Below are 18,314 nucleotides of genomic sequence, written 5' to 3'. Positions count from 1 at the left end.
CAGGCTGGCTGCTGCCTTGTCCCTCCCAAAGGTGAGGTGTGCAGCAGCCAAGAGAGGGCACTCCAGGCCAGCCCAGCTCCCAGCGCCGCAGGCATTCCCTGCTCTCACAACCCATCCCCATCCCCATCCAGCCCCTCCCTGGGCTGAGGATGAGGAGCACTGAAACCACAGCTCCACTGGATGGGAGCAGCTCCCACGTTTGCCGGGGCTCTGTTTGTGTTTTGCTTTTTTAAAAGGCTCCTATGAAAATGTAAGACAAAGCTGCGGGTGACTGACATTCCCCGTGCAAAGTCACTCTCACTTCGTTACAGGCTATATTAGTTTTGGCATCACTTGAGATCTAAATCCAGCTAGCCCGACTTCCTAGAATATTTCAGCTCTCTTCAAGCAACAAACTGCCTGCTGCCACAAAAACACACATCCAAAATAGCATGGCCAAGGGTCCCAAAAGAAACAGTTTGAAACTTTTTTCCCCCCTGTGCCATTTTTTGATTTATCTGAACATTTTTACAAGTGCCAATTTGTATACTGCAGGTTTCTGTGAGGGAGCCAAAACAAACGCCTAGGAGCTCAGAGGTCAGAGCAGCCCAGCTTCATTACATTTTGCATGGGACCACTTCCAGGTCTAACACACATATATCCATATTTAAAACTCTTCAGTGAGTAAGATACCAGGCTGGAAGACTCTTAGACACAACACTTTTGATGCTGAACAAGGAAAAGACACCCGTCAACAGTGAAAAGAAGCAGAGGCATTTTATGTTTGTCTCACTATTATGCAGAACAAAGGTAGAAGTTCACATGAGTAATGTACCTGCATGCTCAGTGTTGTGAAATTACTCAAAATACTCATCCATGCTCTCATTTTGTGAAGTGCCTGTGGTTCCCTTTGCAGAGCCACCCTCCACAGTGACCCCAGAAATGCCAATGGGATGCAAGAGCCAGGAGTGACAAGAGCCCCTTTTTGTGCCTTTCCACAGCACAAAGTGCTTCCAACAGACAGGGAAGAGAGGGAGAGCCAGCTGTGAGTGAGGTCTGATTCCCTCCTTAAGGTGGCCTCACTTTGTGGGTGAGACTCAAGGCCCAAACCCTCTGTTCACTCACTCCAGCATGTTTACAGCAGTTGGCCGTAGGAACTGCCAGAGGCACTCTAAGGCCTGGAAAAACATCCCTGAGGAAGTGCTCCACTGGTTTTTGTTAGATCCACTGCATCTGAGTGAAATTCGAAGCATTTCAGACCTGCTTCTGCCTCTTGTACTCGGGTTGCAGTCAGCAGGGCTGCTCAGGAAGGAGATTACACAACGCACAGCCTCTGGCTGTACCAGAGAAATAAACTGCAGGCTGATGTGCTGAAGCAACACAAACTTAAATACAGAGCAGTATTCAAGGAGGAACGCTGAACTTTGCTGTGATGTAAGGCAAAGCACTGGAAATAAAACATTACTATTTATTGATCTGCAGTGAGGGAATAAAGCAATGAATTTCAGAAGCTCTGGTGTGCAGCCGGCATTAATCAAAACTTCTGTTGTGGGAAATGTCAGCAAAGAAACAGGAATTCGCAGGGAAGGGGGGAAAAAACAGCAACAAACCACACAGAGCCCCACCCAAAGGAGGAGAGGGAACAGCAAAATAAAGAGGAGGAGGAGGAGGAGGTGGCACAATGGGTTTCCCACAGCAGGCTTTCATCATGTGGGATGTGAAATCCTATCAGCCTTCCCCAGCAAGAACCAACACGGTGGCCGTGGGTGACTCAGCCGGGTCTGGAGAGCACAGCACGGTCCCCTCCCCTCTGCTGTGGAGCAGGGACCCCAGGGAAAAGACCTCACACACTACTGCTCTTCCCAAGCAAAAAGATGAAAGACAGGCAGTGGCTCTGGGCACTCTCAGAGTCACCGCGCAGTGGACTCAGGTGCCCGTCGCTATCTTTTAATTTATCAAACTTCTCAATCCATCCAAGGTTTTATCCGCCTTTCATATTTGCTCTCGACAGAGCTAAAGTCTCAGGGATTACATTCATTAGACTCTCTTAATATCTTAGACTTTCAGACTTTCCAGCTCCAGAAAAAACACACTGAGTGCTGACTACAGGGAAAAGCCACAGAGATAAAGAAAAAAAAAAATCCCTGAACTCATAAGGAAGTGGAGGAAAGCCACTGTGTGATGAGATAAAGAAGGGATAGAGATGTGTGGGAAAGAAGAAAAAAATTCCAACAAGCCAAGGGAAAAAAAGTATAAATGGTATCACCTACACAGCCTGTGCTCAGCAGGCCTTAACACAGGTTGTGGGTTTGATCAGCTTTCAGATTCAAAGAATTCCTGAACTCAAAATCCAAGCAGAGAGCCCAGCAGCACTTGCACCAGTGAGGTGAGCCAGCCTCAGCACTGGTAAAAGTCTGTGGAAGTGCAGGATGTGTTTTTACACAAACCAGAGCTCTCCTCTGCATGAGAACCTTGCCTCACAAACAGCAAACACATGAATTATGGAAGAGTTGCTGCAGAAAAAGCTGCAAAATAGAAGTGGGGACAGAGGACAGGCTGGGTTTTATCCAACAAGGATCAGCAAACAGTGATTTGGCCCAAAGAATCACAGAATCCCAGACTGGGTTGGGTTGAAAGGGAACTTAAAGCTCATCTCATTCCACACCTTCCACTCTGCCAGGGTCCCATCCAGCCTGGCCTTGAACACCTCCAGGGATGAGGAACAGGGTGGACCAGGGAGCAGACAGAAGGGTTGGCAGAAAGGTTGCAGAGAATTTTAAGGCTACAGTGAATCACATTGAGAACAGACAGAAAATTCCGAGTGCAACAGGATTCCTTGGATTTGGGGAGCAGCATCTTCCAGCAGGGTGAGGTACTAAGAAAAACAGAACGCCTCATAAGTTCCATGAGTTTTCAGGATGCTTCATGCTTATCCATCAGCACCACCATATACCTCAAATCTCATCATTTCAGAACAAATTCTGAGCTGTCTGGGCTGAGCTCCTCCACACCCACTGCTCCATCATCTCCACATGCCCACTGCCAGGCCAGCACAGCTTCCTCCAGCCTCATCCACATCATCCCAGCCTGGCTGAGATTTACCAAGCAGTTAAAAGAAAATCCAGCTACAGTTTTGTCCCTTTAAATTCTCGCCTTCTCTTGCAGGCAGAAGACATCTGTGGAATAATAATGAATTTCTTTGGTTTGGGGTTTTTTTGTTTTTATTAAAAGCTATTCTTTCTAGCAGGAAATGAAAAAGAACAACCAGATTGGAGAATTTGGGGGGAAGAAGGGAAAACATTTCTAAAGGTTAATAGTAATAATACTGCTCAGCATTTATTTCATGGATATGCGACAAAGCAAAGAAAAACAGATGTTTTCAGTAATGCTCCAGTTTCTCTGCAAACTCAGGTATTGTCCAGAGCTGCTGCAGCTCACAGGGACAGGAGGGATGCTACTACAATTTGCCCTACAAGACAGCAAAAGGAGGGATAAGGAAAATCTCTGTCCTTTAGTGAATGCAGGACAATCTGGGGATCAGCATTGCTCTGTGAAAGCCAAAATCTGCTGCCCTGGGTCTGCCTGGGGTAACCACAGCTGAGAGAAGAACACTTTAATAACTGAATAAAGCCAAAGATAACAGCAGTGCTAATACTAATAAATATAATGAAAAGGAACATAACAAAAAGAGAGAGAGAGAGGAATAAAACCTGAGGAAAACAAGTGGTGCACAGTCCTGATGCCCAGCCTGTTCCTGAGCAGTGATGCACCCCTCCTGGCCAACTCCCCCCATTTATAGATCACATAAATCATATTTCATGAGCATGATATCCTATGGAATATCCCTCTGGCTAGTGCAGAACACCTCTCCTGGCTTCTGGTGCTGCTCCTCACTGGCAGAGCATGGGAAACTGAGAAGTCCTTGACTCAGAGTAATCGCTACTTAGCAACAACTAAAACATTACCCTGTTATCAACATTGTTCTCATGCTAAATCCAAAACACAGCGCTGCACCAGCTACTTAGGAGGGAAATTAACTCTATCCCAGCCAAAACCACAACACCTGCTTAGTGTGGATGGGGGGAAAGGCTGTGGATATGTCTGCCTGGAATTCTGTGAAGCCTTTGACGCTGTTTCCCCCAGCGTTCTCCTAGAAAACCTGGCTGTGCATGGCAAGGATGGCCAAGAAGGCCAATGGAACCTGGCTTTTGTCAGCACTGGTGTGGCAGCAGGACCAGGGCAGTGCCTGTCCCCGTCCCCTGTGCTGGGCACTGCTGAGGCACCTGGAATCCTGAGGTCACTAAAAGAAGGACATGGAGGGGCTGGAGCAGGTCCAGGGAAGGGAGCAGAGCTGGGGAAGGGTCTGGAGCCCCAGAAGGGGCTGAGGGAGCTGGGAAGGGGCTCAGCCTGGAGAGGTCGGGCTCTGCTCCAGGGAACAGGGACAGGAGCAGAGGGAACGGCCAAATTGCACCAGGGGAGGTTCAGTATGGTACAAAGGAAAATTCCTTCCCCAGAAAGGCTGTCCAGCCCTGGCACAGCTGCCCAGGGCAGTCCCTATCCCTGGAGGGATTGAAAAGCCCCATGGAGGTGGCACTTGGGGACACGGGGCAGTGCTGGCCTTGGCAGTGCTGATGGGAACAGTTGGACTGAAGTTGGGGACTTTCCCAACCTGAATAATTCTATGAGATTTCTCCCTAATTTGTCATATACAGTCCTACTGATGGCCCCCTCCAGCCCAGTGTCAGGGAATACCCAACCCCTAAATGTGACTTCTGCCTCCAGGTTCTCCAGATCTCTTCCTGTGGGTCTGTCTGGATCTTGGTGTGAGACACACAGAAATCTCTTTGATTTCTTATCAAAGTGGTCTCTGCTCTCCCAAGGCATTAGTGGTGCAGGTTTTGGAACCCACTAATCGTGAACACCTCAGAAACTTCTCCAGGAATGTGCCCAACTGCATTCACCAGCTCTGAGGTCCTGGAAAGTAGTTTTTAAGCTGAACTCCAAGAGAATTTTTCAAAAAGCTACACTGAATTCAATTCATGACACACTATTAAGAATTATTTTACACATGAAGCAGCTTAATATGATTTAAAGGATGTAGAACTTTCCCATAGGGGGAGAGAAGCAAATCCTCCGTGAGATGAGTACCAACACAGCTGGTACTGAGGCTTACAGAACTTTGATGTTAATGAATGTGGATGGGTTGTAGAGATGGGAGAAAAGCTGCCTTTATCAGTTTTCCCAGTACCAAGCTGATAGCCATTGTAAAACTGCTTTTTAATACAGCTGTGCAGCTTTTGCCAGTAAGCCACAGGTTTCCATCACATGATCAGGTGAAAATGTGTTTAACAAAGACATGAATATGCTTCTTTGTTCATAACAAACTTATCACAAGAATAGACAAAGCTCAAATTATCACAAGAGGGCAAACGTTTAGCCAGCAACTTGTCAAAGCATTCCAGCCTGCATCTCACTGCTGAACAGACCAAGAAAGTAAAAAAAAAATATAATCTACATGAATACCACCTTCTACAAATAAGAAGTCAGTTTGCTTTTTTTTTTTTAACTCTACATCTGGAGCCTGTTTGGGGCATAAAGAAAAGAGGAAAGATATTTGGAGACACTTAAATTGCTTCACTTCCTGCCGTGAATGACTATGCAGTGATTTTGTTAGAAAAGAGAAAACAATTGTTTCCCATGCTCCCTGGGAGAAGGACAAAACATAACCTGCTGAATGTGCAGCAAAAGAGACTTCAGCTCTACAGCACGAAAAACTGCTACTAATAATAAAGGGAAGGCAGGAATAAGGCAGCTGTGGGGTCCCTATTGCCAGAGCACAGGAAAATCCCTGGAGCACTGACCCAGGCAGGCACAATTCACACAATTCAGGGCAACCTGGAGCTCCTGAGTGCTGAAATGCCTCTTTCTGCTCCCATGGATCACTTGGAGCAGGTGAGTCCATGAGTTCCTCCAGCCAGACAGCTCTCCAGGGCAGCTGGAGTGTGCCAAAGCAAGCAGGCACTGGGGACTTATCTCTGAGCACAGAGAGGGACAAACAGCATCTCCCAGTCCTTCCCAGGAGCTGTGTAAAATGTCAAACCTCCCTGTTGCACCCCTCAGCCTCTCCAGTTTCATGCACTCTGAAACAGCTGCTTTAAAAAGACTCTGACTTCAAAGCACAGTAAATTAAGCTCCACATAAAGTCCATTCAGCTTTCTGTTTAATTTGATAAAAGCTCATCAGACCATTCAAGTTACCTTCTGGTCAATACTGCCTCAAGAAATCTGCAATTCAGCTACCTGTGGTTTTTCCAATATTTCTGTAAAACATTACTGACAGAATCTGTTGGCCTGCAATGCATCAGGTCTTTGCTAAACACTGTTCCAGGACTCAAAGAACCTTCTATCCTGCTGGGATCTCTTCATTTTCTCTACAAGTCTTTTGGGATTTTTCTTTCCTCTTGCTCTAATGCCCTGGGGTCACAGTTGTTTTTAGACAGCATTTCTTCTCTGTTTTAAACTGATAATGCATCTTTCAATTTCTTTCTAAGGAAGAGGGATTGGTCTCAAAAACAATGGCTCAGCTCTGCCAGGAGGCTGGATGGGGCTTGGAGGGTCTGGTGGAAGGTGCAGGGTTTGGAACTGGATGAGAGTTAAGATCCCTTCCAACCCAAACCATTCTGGGATTCTGTGATCAGCTCCAGGCCAGGCAGATTTACTGTTAAGCTGGATACCTTCAGGTCTGCTGACAAAGAGCACAAAATGCACTGACTGCAGCCCCTTTCCACCCCAGGTGATCCCAAACCCCTCCACCAGCAGCTCCTGGGTCCCTCCTCCCCACCGGAGCTCACTTGGCACCGCCTGTGCCAGCAGCACCACATCAAGGTTAGTGAGGAGGTGAAAGGCAGAGCAGCCTCTCCAAGTGGAAGGAGAAGGAAATGAAGGGACCAGAGTGTGCTGCTCCATGGAGGAGCTGGCCAGAAGGCTGAGAAGCACAGGTTTTTAATGGCCAGGAGACCTCTGCAGCCTTCCCACCACAGCACCATCAAGAAAAAGCAGTGCCTGGCCTAGGAGCTTTCACCAGGTCCCAACACAGTGATGACAAGAGAAAAAAACACAGGAGATTTCATTTTAAGACTTCTTCAGTGTTTCTTATTTAAATAAAAGAAAAAAAAAAAATCCATCATTTCAAGAATCCACAGGATCAGCTTCCCATCCACCTCCCCTCTCGCCAAGTACTGACTTTGCTGCCAGCAGAGCAGTACTCAAAAATTTTACATTTCCTGCAGCATAATTACAAATTACAACATTCAAAGGGGAAAAAAAGGGTTTTTTTTAAATACACAGAGACCACAGGAAAATGAAGAATATCCTATATAAATACTATCCTGTCATAGCAAAGGGGGTAACTCTACCCCAAAGTTTAATGAACCTTATAAAAAAAAAGGAAGTTTTAAGCTCTGTTTTAAGCCCTTAAATCCCTAAAGACAATCAAAAGAAAACACAGGACAAAGTAGAAATACTATTGATTATGCATAATTGGTATAATTAATTTGTAATTAGTTCATTAAAATATATAGGCATTGGAATTATGCTTGTACATTTCTGGGAATATCCTGCAAGTCACTTGGGATGTGCTTATCATTTATTTGATAGATGAAACATTATTAGAAAGACAGCCCATTAAAAATTAATATGCCGGAGTAATAATTTTCTCGATCTCAGCATTCAGTTTTCCACGTACTCAGACTCCTATTCTGCCTCACAAAGAACTTTTATTAATTCTGTTTTGCAGAGCATGACTTGGGAAGCACAGCATTTAGGACAACTGAGGCACAGCAGCCTTTATGCTGAGCACGCAGCCAGTTTTGTGAAACAAAATGGCAAATATTATAAATTATATACCACAGGGGTGTTCAGCACAGGATCTAATCCTACAACTTAATTTAGGATGGAAAGGTAAAGAGCTTTGTGCTTGAAAGGAAGTAGGAAGAAACTTGCAGAGCACTGGGAGCAGCTTGGTCTGTAACTGCTGAGCATTCTTGTGCTTCTGCAGCGTGTCTGGCATCTCTCACTGTCAGAAATGGATGAGCAGCACTCCAGAGCTCCCTGAACACTGCAGGGAGCAGCCCCAGTCCCACCCCGGGCTGGGATCCACTAGGATTCACCATCTCAAAGGTGCTGTTCCACTTTTGTGTGGGGCAAAGTCAGGTGGGGCAATGGAGCATCATCACTTTTTAACCCTGATGCCACTTCCCCCTTCCCACTGAGCTTCCTGAAGTCCCTCCAGTGTTTCTGAAGTGCCATTTCAGCCAACAGCTGCAGAATAATTGGATCTGGAAAACCCAGGATAGTCACATCACCTCCTCCAAGCTGGGTATGCAACACCAAACTTTCCTTGAATTTCTGCAATGGACAGAGCCACTCCTTGTGTGTTATTTACCAACAAAATCTCCCCTTCAAAAGCATTTTCCTCCCCACCCGACCTCCATCAGCACTGTGGCAGCCTAGAAAGGCTGGTCACTCACTGAGGATGAAGATGGGCCATGGCAAGACCCATCTTCATTGAAAAAAACCTAAAAAAATTTAAAACTCGTGTTCTTCAAATGGAGCAAAATCAGCAGTGGATACACAGCACAAGCAGTATCATTTGCCATTATAAAGCTTGAATTTTCTCTTGTAAAACAAAGAGTATGTGCCTAAAAAAACACCTTTCATGTTTTAAAGAAGGGTCTCCAGGTCCTTTAAGGCACAATTAAACACTGCTGTAATTCTGTGCTTCCCAGCAAATCTGTGTTAAGAATTCCAAACACTCTCCCAGGAACCACACACAGTTTTTTTTGGTTTTGTTTTGTTTTTTGTTTTTTTCTTCCCTTGCCTCCACTGTAGCATGGACAATTATTTATTTTCTTTGCCTTGCACTCAAGGATGTGATGGATGTATTTACATAAACACACACAGAGCCACAGATATCTCTCTATAAAAATTAATCTGCAGATGATGAAAAGTGTAAAAGATCTAAGAGGCAAATCCCAAACAAAAGAACACACTTTATACACTTTATACATAAATATCTTGAAATTATAAAGATCTGAGATTAAGTGGTTTACCACTCATTTAGAATTGATTAGAATGTATTTAAATTTAGCTGAAAGTACCACAACATTGCTCGTGTATTTGCATCTGCGAATAAGTAAATAAAAAGCCTGCTATTAAAGCCTTCATTAATTCTGATTATATGAGAACTTAAAAGCAAATCTGTGTATTACTGCTCTGTAAAGACTCCCAGCAACTCTAGAGTAGAGCTGGCACTGCAACACAACATGTGTCAGCTAAAATGACTAACAGGATCTATTTTCAGTAATCTTAAATCGCACTGCTAAAATATAGAATTAATGGGTTTGCATAATACTTCAAATATTTTTTTTTCCTTCTAATTCATTCCCAATTCCTGCCTTATTGTATCAAAAAGTGAATTTTATATCACTTGACATTTATGTACAACAGTTGAACACATTTCATTAAACTACAATGTTTAGGCAGCACTCGGATGTGATGTGTATATTATTATAAAGAGTGATCCAGCTATTTTATTTCCTTATAAATATGATGACTGGAGGTTTAAAAAAATATATCATGTTGACTAGAAACATGAAGAACGTTTCATTCTGACTACAGATTTTGAGAGTTTCTACATATTTAATTGAAGACAGGGTTTTTGAAAGAAGGATTCGTTAATTTTAGTAGCATTTCCCTCCAACTAAAGACTTGTCTTAATTTCTAAGGAGTTTAACAATTAAGAATATAATCATCTCCAACTAATACCCAAGAACCTTCACGTGCCACTCTGACAGCTGAAAAGCCATTCTAAGTTAAAATACAACAAAAAAACAACCTTGCCCAACATTTAGTCATTGAACTCAGAGTTATGGGGTGCAGCTTGGTGAAAGATTTTGCACTTTATCAAGTCCAATAATCAGGTTTAGAACACTCCATCCTTAATAGAGTTGGCCCCAAAAATCCATTACTTTTCCCTACAGTCCCTAGGCCCAAGTGTCAAGTCCATTACTCAGTAATCAGCATCACAAAACATTTTAAGGCACCGTGCAAGACAAGGGATCAAAAGGATTTTTAGCATAAAGTTATACAGAAAAGTATACCTGATAGTCCAAAATGCTGAATCCTAAACCATTTTTGTCCTTCTCCAGCTCAATAACCTTCACATCAGGAGACCATAATGCCAATTCCCCTTCTTCCTCCTCAGGATTAAAGTCTTCCTCGGGTTTCACCTGGAAAAGAAAAGCTCTGGATCAAATACCATTCTCTCAGTTCTTTACAAACACTATTCCTTCAATATTTTGATTATTAATGATGCATACATGCCCTAAAATGCGACCTTTCATGGAATTAAAACTTCACTGAGCATTATGAATAGAGTTTTCTCCAGTTTGCTGCCTTGAGTACTCCCCTGGGCACAGGCCTACATGTTTTGAGCATCAGAGCCCAACCTGGCACACAAATACCCGTGTATTAGTCTAATTAATTGTTAGGATATTACTAACCTGTTACACGTTGATGAACTTCAGCTGTCCCATTAGATGCATAAAGGAAAAAATAAATAGCATAAAAGATTTAACCACAGACAGCTAATAGAAAGGCCAGGCAATCAGAAAAGATGAGAAGCCAAGCTCTAAATACTTTTGCAAACAGGAGCAACCACATGTGTCAAGGTTTGCTTTGAGACTCCAAAGCTCCTCCGATGGAAAAAAACTTCTAAGTTTCAATCTTTTCCCCCCCCCCCCCCCCAGTTCTATAAAAACCTACTCAGAACATGGAAGCAATCAGCTAATGGTGGCAAGGATGTGATTTAGTGTAATTCAGAGCTCTCACTCACCTATTAAGTGTGGGGATGATGAATGGGATGTGCAGTCAGCAAAGCAGCGCTGTGATTTACCCACCTTGTCTTCCCAGGACAATGAACCTCCTCAACACCAACCCCTGCAAACCCAGGGGTTTTTCCACAGAATTTACCGTCCCTTTAGCACGAGTGGGCGTCGGGGGAAGCGTTACCTGCTGCTCTGGAGGGGACACTGCTGCCACGGGGGGCTCGTCCACCCAGGACTCGGTGCCGTCGCTGAAGAGCCGCCGGCAGCACACCAGGGTGAAGGGCGGTGGCACCTCCTTGAGGAAGGTGACAGCCTCACGCCGGGACCTGCCACACAGCTGCACCCCGTTTACCTGCACAGCCACACACAGAGAATTAAAGGATACCTGCCACATTATTTTAAATTTTTTAATTTTTTTTTTTTTTTTTTCCCCACCCAAGCCTGAAAGTTTGACTTTACCTGGGGGTTCTGGCACAGCTTGCACAGTTTTATTAACATATGCTTCTGAAGAATACACACATTACTGTAAAACTTCATCTCCAAGATCTTGTGACTGCTGTCTGCTGCATCATATCTCTCTAGCTTCCTCTAACTTCTTTTCTGCTCATTGTTTTTTCAAGCCCAAACCTTTCCTAGAATTCTTATTTCTTTCTCACTGATTTCTTTGTCAGGGATCTTTTTTCTGTAAGTGTTAGGCTTATATATTTGAATTTAAAAAGATAAAAGAATTAATTTTCCCACAATATTTTAAGTAAACAAAGGTTCTGAGCTCTGATCAAAAAACTGAAGTCAGAACTATCATTTTACCTAGTTTAAAGGTTTGGCTCAATGACCAAATTTTTGGTCAAAAAGTTTGGTCAAAACCACCAATCATTAAGGTTTTTTCCAACCTTAATGATTCTCTGATTCTAACTTTGCCAATTTAAAATCTAACAAAAAGGGACTGAAACTAAAACAGAACCTACAGAAAACAGGTGAGAATGTTTGTACAGTAAGCAACTAACCAGAAAGGCCTGACAAGGGTCAAGCTTACTATACCATGAACTCAAGATTGTGAGTGATAACAGATCATTGTTAATGGATGTCCTAATCCACAGACTTTGGAAAAAAAATAAAAATAGAGAGATAAGACAGACAGAGATGATAGATAGATAGATAGATAGATAGATAGACAGACAGACAGACAGGCAGATAGATAATGGTGCTTTAAAAATGGGATACTGCAGTTGCACTTTTTTTTGTAGTTGTCCCATCCCTGGAAATGTCCAAGGCCAGGCTGGACAGGGCTTGGAGCAACCTGGGATAGTGGAAGCTGTCCCAGGGGTGGGACTGGATGGGCTTCAATGTCCCTTCCAACCCAAACCATTCTGTCACTCTGTGACTCTGCTTCTGCAGGAAAACAAGAGGGATTCATCCTCTTTTACCTATTTTATAACCTTTTATGTCCTGAGGGTTCCTCTCTGCACCGCAGGGGTGTCCCTAAATAGGAGGACAGCAGGATGCCAGCAGGTGTCATAAAGCACCTTTGTTAGCCAGCACTGCAGCCCCAAAAGAGCAGGGCTTTAACCCAATCACTGCTGTGGACTCAATCCCAACACCTTGTGTGCTCCAGGGATTTCTTTCAGGCTGCCTCAAGCCTCTCTCCCAAGCAAATGTCCACAGGGCTGGAGTGTAGGCACTGGTTTGGGAATCCAGCCCCTCATCCAAGTCCCCAGCAGGAACCAAGGCACAGCAAGTGGGGATAGGTGAGGATTACCTTCAGCCCTTCCCTCCACACCCACACTGCAAAGGAGCCCACACCTGATCCAAGAAAACAGCATGGACACGTTCACCAGACATGGACACACCTTGGCACCTGTGCACCTGAGGCAGAGCCTCTCCATAAACCTCCCACATCTCCCTTCAATCTTCAAGGCTCCACAGAAATCCCACTTTAGCCAACATCTGCTTCCTGATCACTTCTGTTTTCCCCCCCCCTTTGTGCTTTTTGCAGTGTAAATACAGTTTGGACTGCTGGGAAACACAAGAGCTCCTCTCACACTCTACATCCCAGCCAAGCAGAAAAATTGAGAGTGGTGGAACTGGCCTCCACCACGGCAAGACAAACTGCCCTGGGCTTCTTCTGCAAGAATTACAGCAAGTGCTGAGCTATCAGCCTCGCCCATTAGTTAATTATTTAAGCAGAAGGATCCACACGTAAGGATTTTTTAATGCTTGGAGAGTGGCAGCGTGGTGGAAAGCTCCCAGCACTTCTCAGCATCCCGTGATGGATGGGGAAGAGCTGCTCTGCACCCCCCAGCAGACCTGGGGACTCCCATTTCTCCTCCTGCAGCTGCCAGAAATCAGCCTCTGAGCAGGCAAGGTGCCCTACACCCACTCATTCAGCACATCAGCCATCAAACAGCAGGGAAATGCCACGACAAAAGGGCACAAAAAAAGCAATTTACTCCTGAAAAAGAACACAGTGGAATTAGCTGCAATGAAGGGCAGGGGAGGGGTATTGTGCTGCCTGTCATAATTCAAACACATTATTAAAAATAATCAGCATTCAACCTCACTGTACATTGAAAAAAAAAAAAAAAAAAAGAAAATCCTTGCTGATCATATTTTAATCCCAAAAGTATCAGGCCCAGGTAAGGCTGCTTGTTTGGGAATGGGGCTGTCACTTTTTCCACTGCAAACCCCTATTTAAGGGGATTTATAACTTGGCTGCAAAAACACAGTTTGGGCTAAACCTGGCACTTACAGCTTTAGCCCAGAGCACATTTTTATTTTGTTGGGGTTTTTTTTCCCAACTACAGAGAAGCAAAAAATTTACACTCACTAGGTCTGGGTATACCTGTGAACTTAATTCTGAGTACGGAGTAATACATAAAACTGTTAAATATACACAATTAAAGTTTCCTAAGTTACTCTACAGTACTGCATTATTGCTTTTTCTATAAATTTTTTTTTGTTTAGTGGCCAAGCAATTTAAATGACACTTCCAGCATTCCATTAATCCCTTCCTTCAGGAATCAAGGTTTCCTCCATTAAGCAATAAGAAAATGTTTTAGGTCTTAGTGATATCAGTATGAATTTTTGATGTTAGGGGTGAAGAAGTAAAAGCAGAATAGCTGTACACCTAACAAATCAATCTTTCAGACGGCCTAATTCTGTTTCCATTAAACGTTCTTTGCATCTACTAAAAAAAGGCTCCAATATCAAAATATTCCACAAGGAGTAAGCATGCTATAAGAAATTAATGTCTTTTCATTTGAAGGCTGAGATACCAATGTACACACACACACACAAATAGGAATTATTTTAATTTTATCAAATAATTATTTTTCTGAGAAAATAGGTCTGGTGTGACTCTGGTAACTCCAAAGCTGCCCCAATACACCTCTTTACACACATTTAAACAAACTGATGTATTTGCTCATACACACAAATATCTTTCACCACTCCACAAAAAAGTTTTATTGTGTAACTGAAACCACTGTTCCTATGACTGCTGTAAATGTTTTAGGGGTGACAAATATTCAGAGAGATTATCCACCACAAAAGCTAAAGCCAAGCTGTGCAAAAGACTGAGCCACAGCACTACAAATAATTCAACACAAATATTATCTCTGCCCTTGTAACTCTTGATACTGATATTAAAACATTTCAGAAAAAAATACCCATGAAGTCACTGAGAGGTCACAAGAATTTGACATTTTTTCCATAAACGTGGAAGGGAACAGTGAAGAAAATGAATGAATTCCAAAGCACAACTCTGCTTCCACAACTAGTCTGGAATAATTCTATTGCACACACAGCAGCCAAGCTAGAACTGAAGAGAAGAATTTTAAGAAGGCCAAACAAACAGGAAATACGTAATTTTTATCTTCATTTTTAATTTTTTTTACCTCCAGAAGTTCATCCTCCAGTTGCAGAAGGCCAAGTGCTGCAGCTGGGCCATCTGAAGCAATGGATGAGATATAATGGTGTCCATCAAAAGTGTCCAGCTCAACTCCTAATCTCAGAGTGTGGATGGGTAACAGCTGCCAAAAGATAAATATAAATATGTATTTCAGTCTAAATCTTTATCTACCAGGATAAAAACAGATTTAGGAATCAGTAGCTCACCAAATGGAACCAAACCCACAGTAAGATGATTAAATGTTCACAGTGACCTCTCCTGTGTTACACTACTGTCCATAACTTCTCTTTACAAACTGTTTGCACAAATAAAAACAACCAGTCTGTTCCTTGGGGGGAAAGGCAATTTGAACTGTATTCTCAAATAATTGAACTTAATGGGAAGAACACAGAGAGAAGCACCACCCAAAAGGTGAGCTGTCAACAAATCACAGAATGGTTTGGGTTGGAAGGGACCTTAAACGTCATCCAGTTCCCACCCCTCTTCCATGGGGTTGGAGCAAAACAAAAGTAAAAGAAATAGAAATAAATAAAGGAATAAAATAAATTCCATAATTGCCCTAAAATCTCAGCACAAGATCAGCTGTCTTACTCCTCTGGGAGCTACACTACTTTGAGGCAGAAAAAATATCCCTGAAGTGTCCTCTGTAAGTAGTTGCTAAAACTGATATCCTTTTTTCTGCAAGGGGAAATCACTGATTTTGTGTCAGCCTTTTCCCACTGGGACTCCCTAATTTGGAATTTTTCTCTAGGGAAACTCCAACCCTCAGTGCCTTAAGTCTGCTAATATCAGGAAAAGTAGAATAAAAGTGATACACTAGCCAGAAAAGGCAGACTGAATCATGGCAACCCGGGGAGAAGAGACGATCAGCAGGAGCTGCTCCTTCAGTTTGGACATTTTATGGCTTTTTATTACTGGAGTTCAAACACTGACTGTCCTGCTTCCCAGATTATTCTGGATATTCAAATAAAAGGAGCAATCCACTGATCCACAGCATTCCTTCTGAGCCATGTCCCATCATGACTTTTTGGCCCTTCCTCACTGAGGTGTCCCCACAAATACATAACTGCATCACCTCTAAAAACCTCTTCTCCACAATATTAACACAGGTATCTTGAAAATATCTTGGAAGGGAAATTAATTTCAGATCTGACAATTGAAATGAATCACACATCCCTTTGCCTGAGCCAGGATCACTACAGCAAAATCCTCTGTGGGACTAAAAAGTTGTTCAGAGTTTCAACCTCTGCTTCATTCTGTGCAATTAAATACCCCAAAATTTAGGGTTTGAGTGTGTATTTTGCTGCTTGGGGGTTTGGTAATGAACTGTTAAAAGGTTCATTTGCCTGTGCTATGAAAAGGTATTGGATCAGTCCAGGAGATAAGCAGAATACTGGAAGCCTTTTTTTGGAAAATATAGAGCCACAAAACCACTGAATTCCTGAACCACATCTGGAATTGTGTCTTACCCTCCCAGGATTACTCTGCCAACATACACCAGGAAGGAAACCACCATGTAAGCCTTACCTTTGAGTACTTCTGGAGCTCTGAATCGTCTTTAAAGGGCATATCCACATTCACAACCTAAAAATTGGACATCAGAACATTTTTCAACAGTGGGACAATAAAGACTTTACCAGAACGATGAAATTCTGGCAAAAAACACCCAACTCATGAGTAAAATAAACTGTACTTAAACAATGTCACATTGATGCAAAATAATTTTAAACAAATGTTAGAAAAATCTTTCAGGCACAGAACATTTACAAGTAGGAATGTGGTGATTATGCACCATTAGCAGACTCCAATATTATCCTATTCCCGGAGCCCAAATGCCAATTTTAGTCAAGTTCAGTAATCCTGTGTAAGCACAAAATGCCATTATGTTTGACACAAATACCCACACGGCCTTGCCAGTCAGAATTTGAAAGTATGACAGCTTAAGTTGTTACCTCAGGCTATAGTGCAGCCATCTCCCATCCAGACTAACCCACCAACTTCTGGCTTGAAATACATAACTTCAATTACCAAATGGGAATGGAAAGTGGGTTGTTTAAACCAGGGACAGGAAATCCTTTCAGTGTCTTTTTTTAAAGATTAATAAAATGACTATGCTCACCACCAGTTTTCTTGTACTGTCCCTCTTTAACAGAACAGATTTATCTGTAATATTAGAAGGTTATTCAATTTTAAATGTAATTAGGACAAAATCACAGAATGGTTTGGGTTGGAAGAGACCTTACAGTCATTTAGTTCCAATCTGCAGCCCAGGGTTGGAATCTGGGACACTGAAGTTGAATATTTAAGGGAAAGCTACACTTGGTTGATCTGAAAAAAACAGAGCCTTGCAAAAAAATCAGGTAACTTTTCTTTGAAAACTTCTAGTTTAATAAAGATAAGACTTTTCTTCTGGATTAGTTTTAAACAGTGCTTCCAGCATGCTGTTTTGCAGCACTCAGGGTGTTTTTTCCTGACAGACAGAACCCATTTCATGTTCATGCAGGTAACTAAATGGATTTATGACTGGCAGCTCCCCAGCCTGACACCACACGGTTCCTGCTTGGGATCTCAGCTCCTTCCACTGGCACCACAAAGGACCAGAAGCCAGCGGGGCCACCAACCCCTCTCTTCCAGCAGCTATTTCCTCTCAAGATAAATACTCCTGATAGAGCCCTGTAGGCACCTTTGGGGTGAGTTCAGGGGACTGAGTGAGGACGGTGTGACGCAAGGACTGGGGGGTCACTCAAAATGGACATTGCTACTCAACACAGGAGGGAGGCACAGGCAACAGAACCAAAAAATGACTTTCAGAATGGGATGGCAGGAGAGCTCCCTTCTATCACTGAAGAGTTTGTGATATGATGGAGCTCCTTTCTATCACTGAAATGTTAACCCCCATGGTTAACACTGTCACTGCTGACAATTCACTGGTGAGGCTGGAGGAGGATTTGGAAAGGGTGGATTCACCAACTAAGCAGGATTTCATCCTCTGTGGGAAGTGGGATAGTGCTCAGGGAGGTAATAGCAGCCCTTGGAAATGTAAGGGTGGGAATACCAAGCAACTGAAGTGGGCAGCCAAACAGATTTATTGCATCATGTACATAATCTCACACGAGCTCCAGGTCTTAAAGGAGCGCTAATGGAAGGAGGGGAAGCGAGCTTCTCAAGGCAATTCTTAAAGCTACTTTAAATCTCCCAGAGAGTGACTGGAACGATGGCTACTCCAAGTAGTAAAAATAAGTGTCTCTAAATCAACTGGACAAGCATTGCAAAGACAAACAGGGCATTTTCTTGGTGGTGGTGAGAATTTTTGAAGGCTTGGGGAAGAACGCTGTCCCGAGTCTTTTATCTGTACTGAAAAGCACAAGTGAATTACAATTTCCATCACCTCCTCGTGACAATTCATCAAAACAATCTTTTGCTAGGCAATTATTTAATATGAAGTGAAGAAATATCTACTAGACACTGGCACCACAAAGTTACACCATTGAGAATTACTTTGTATTTTCCCAGCATGTTTGAAAATCATTCTTTCATTCTTCA

General features: G+C 43.1%; 1 protein-coding gene across 1 annotated transcript in view; it reads right to left on the bottom strand.

Moving 5' to 3' along the window:
- Nucleotides 1-18,314, bottom strand: part of PATJ (PATJ crumbs cell polarity complex component) — a 144,993-nt gene that overhangs the window by 100,930 nt on the left and 25,749 nt on the right. The window contains exons 13-16 of the mRNA XM_071435599.1: nucleotides 16,299-16,355; nucleotides 14,758-14,892; nucleotides 11,049-11,216; nucleotides 10,139-10,267 (exon numbers count right to left, since the gene is read on the bottom strand). Of these exons, the coding sequence (XP_071291700.1) occupies nucleotides 10,139-10,267; nucleotides 11,049-11,216; nucleotides 14,758-14,892; nucleotides 16,299-16,355 (489 nt within the window). The remainder of the gene's footprint in view (nucleotides 1-10,138; nucleotides 10,268-11,048; nucleotides 11,217-14,757; nucleotides 14,893-16,298; nucleotides 16,356-18,314) is intronic.

The sequence above is a fragment of the Agelaius tricolor genome, unplaced genomic scaffold (genome assembly GCF_023055355.1).
Source record: "Agelaius tricolor isolate 1412-34295 unplaced genomic scaffold, bAgeTri1.0.p SCAF_11, whole genome shotgun sequence".
In the NCBI taxonomy this organism is placed as follows: domain Eukaryota; kingdom Metazoa; phylum Chordata; class Aves; order Passeriformes; family Icteridae; genus Agelaius; species Agelaius tricolor.
This window is presented reverse-complemented; position numbering and strand designations above follow the sequence as displayed.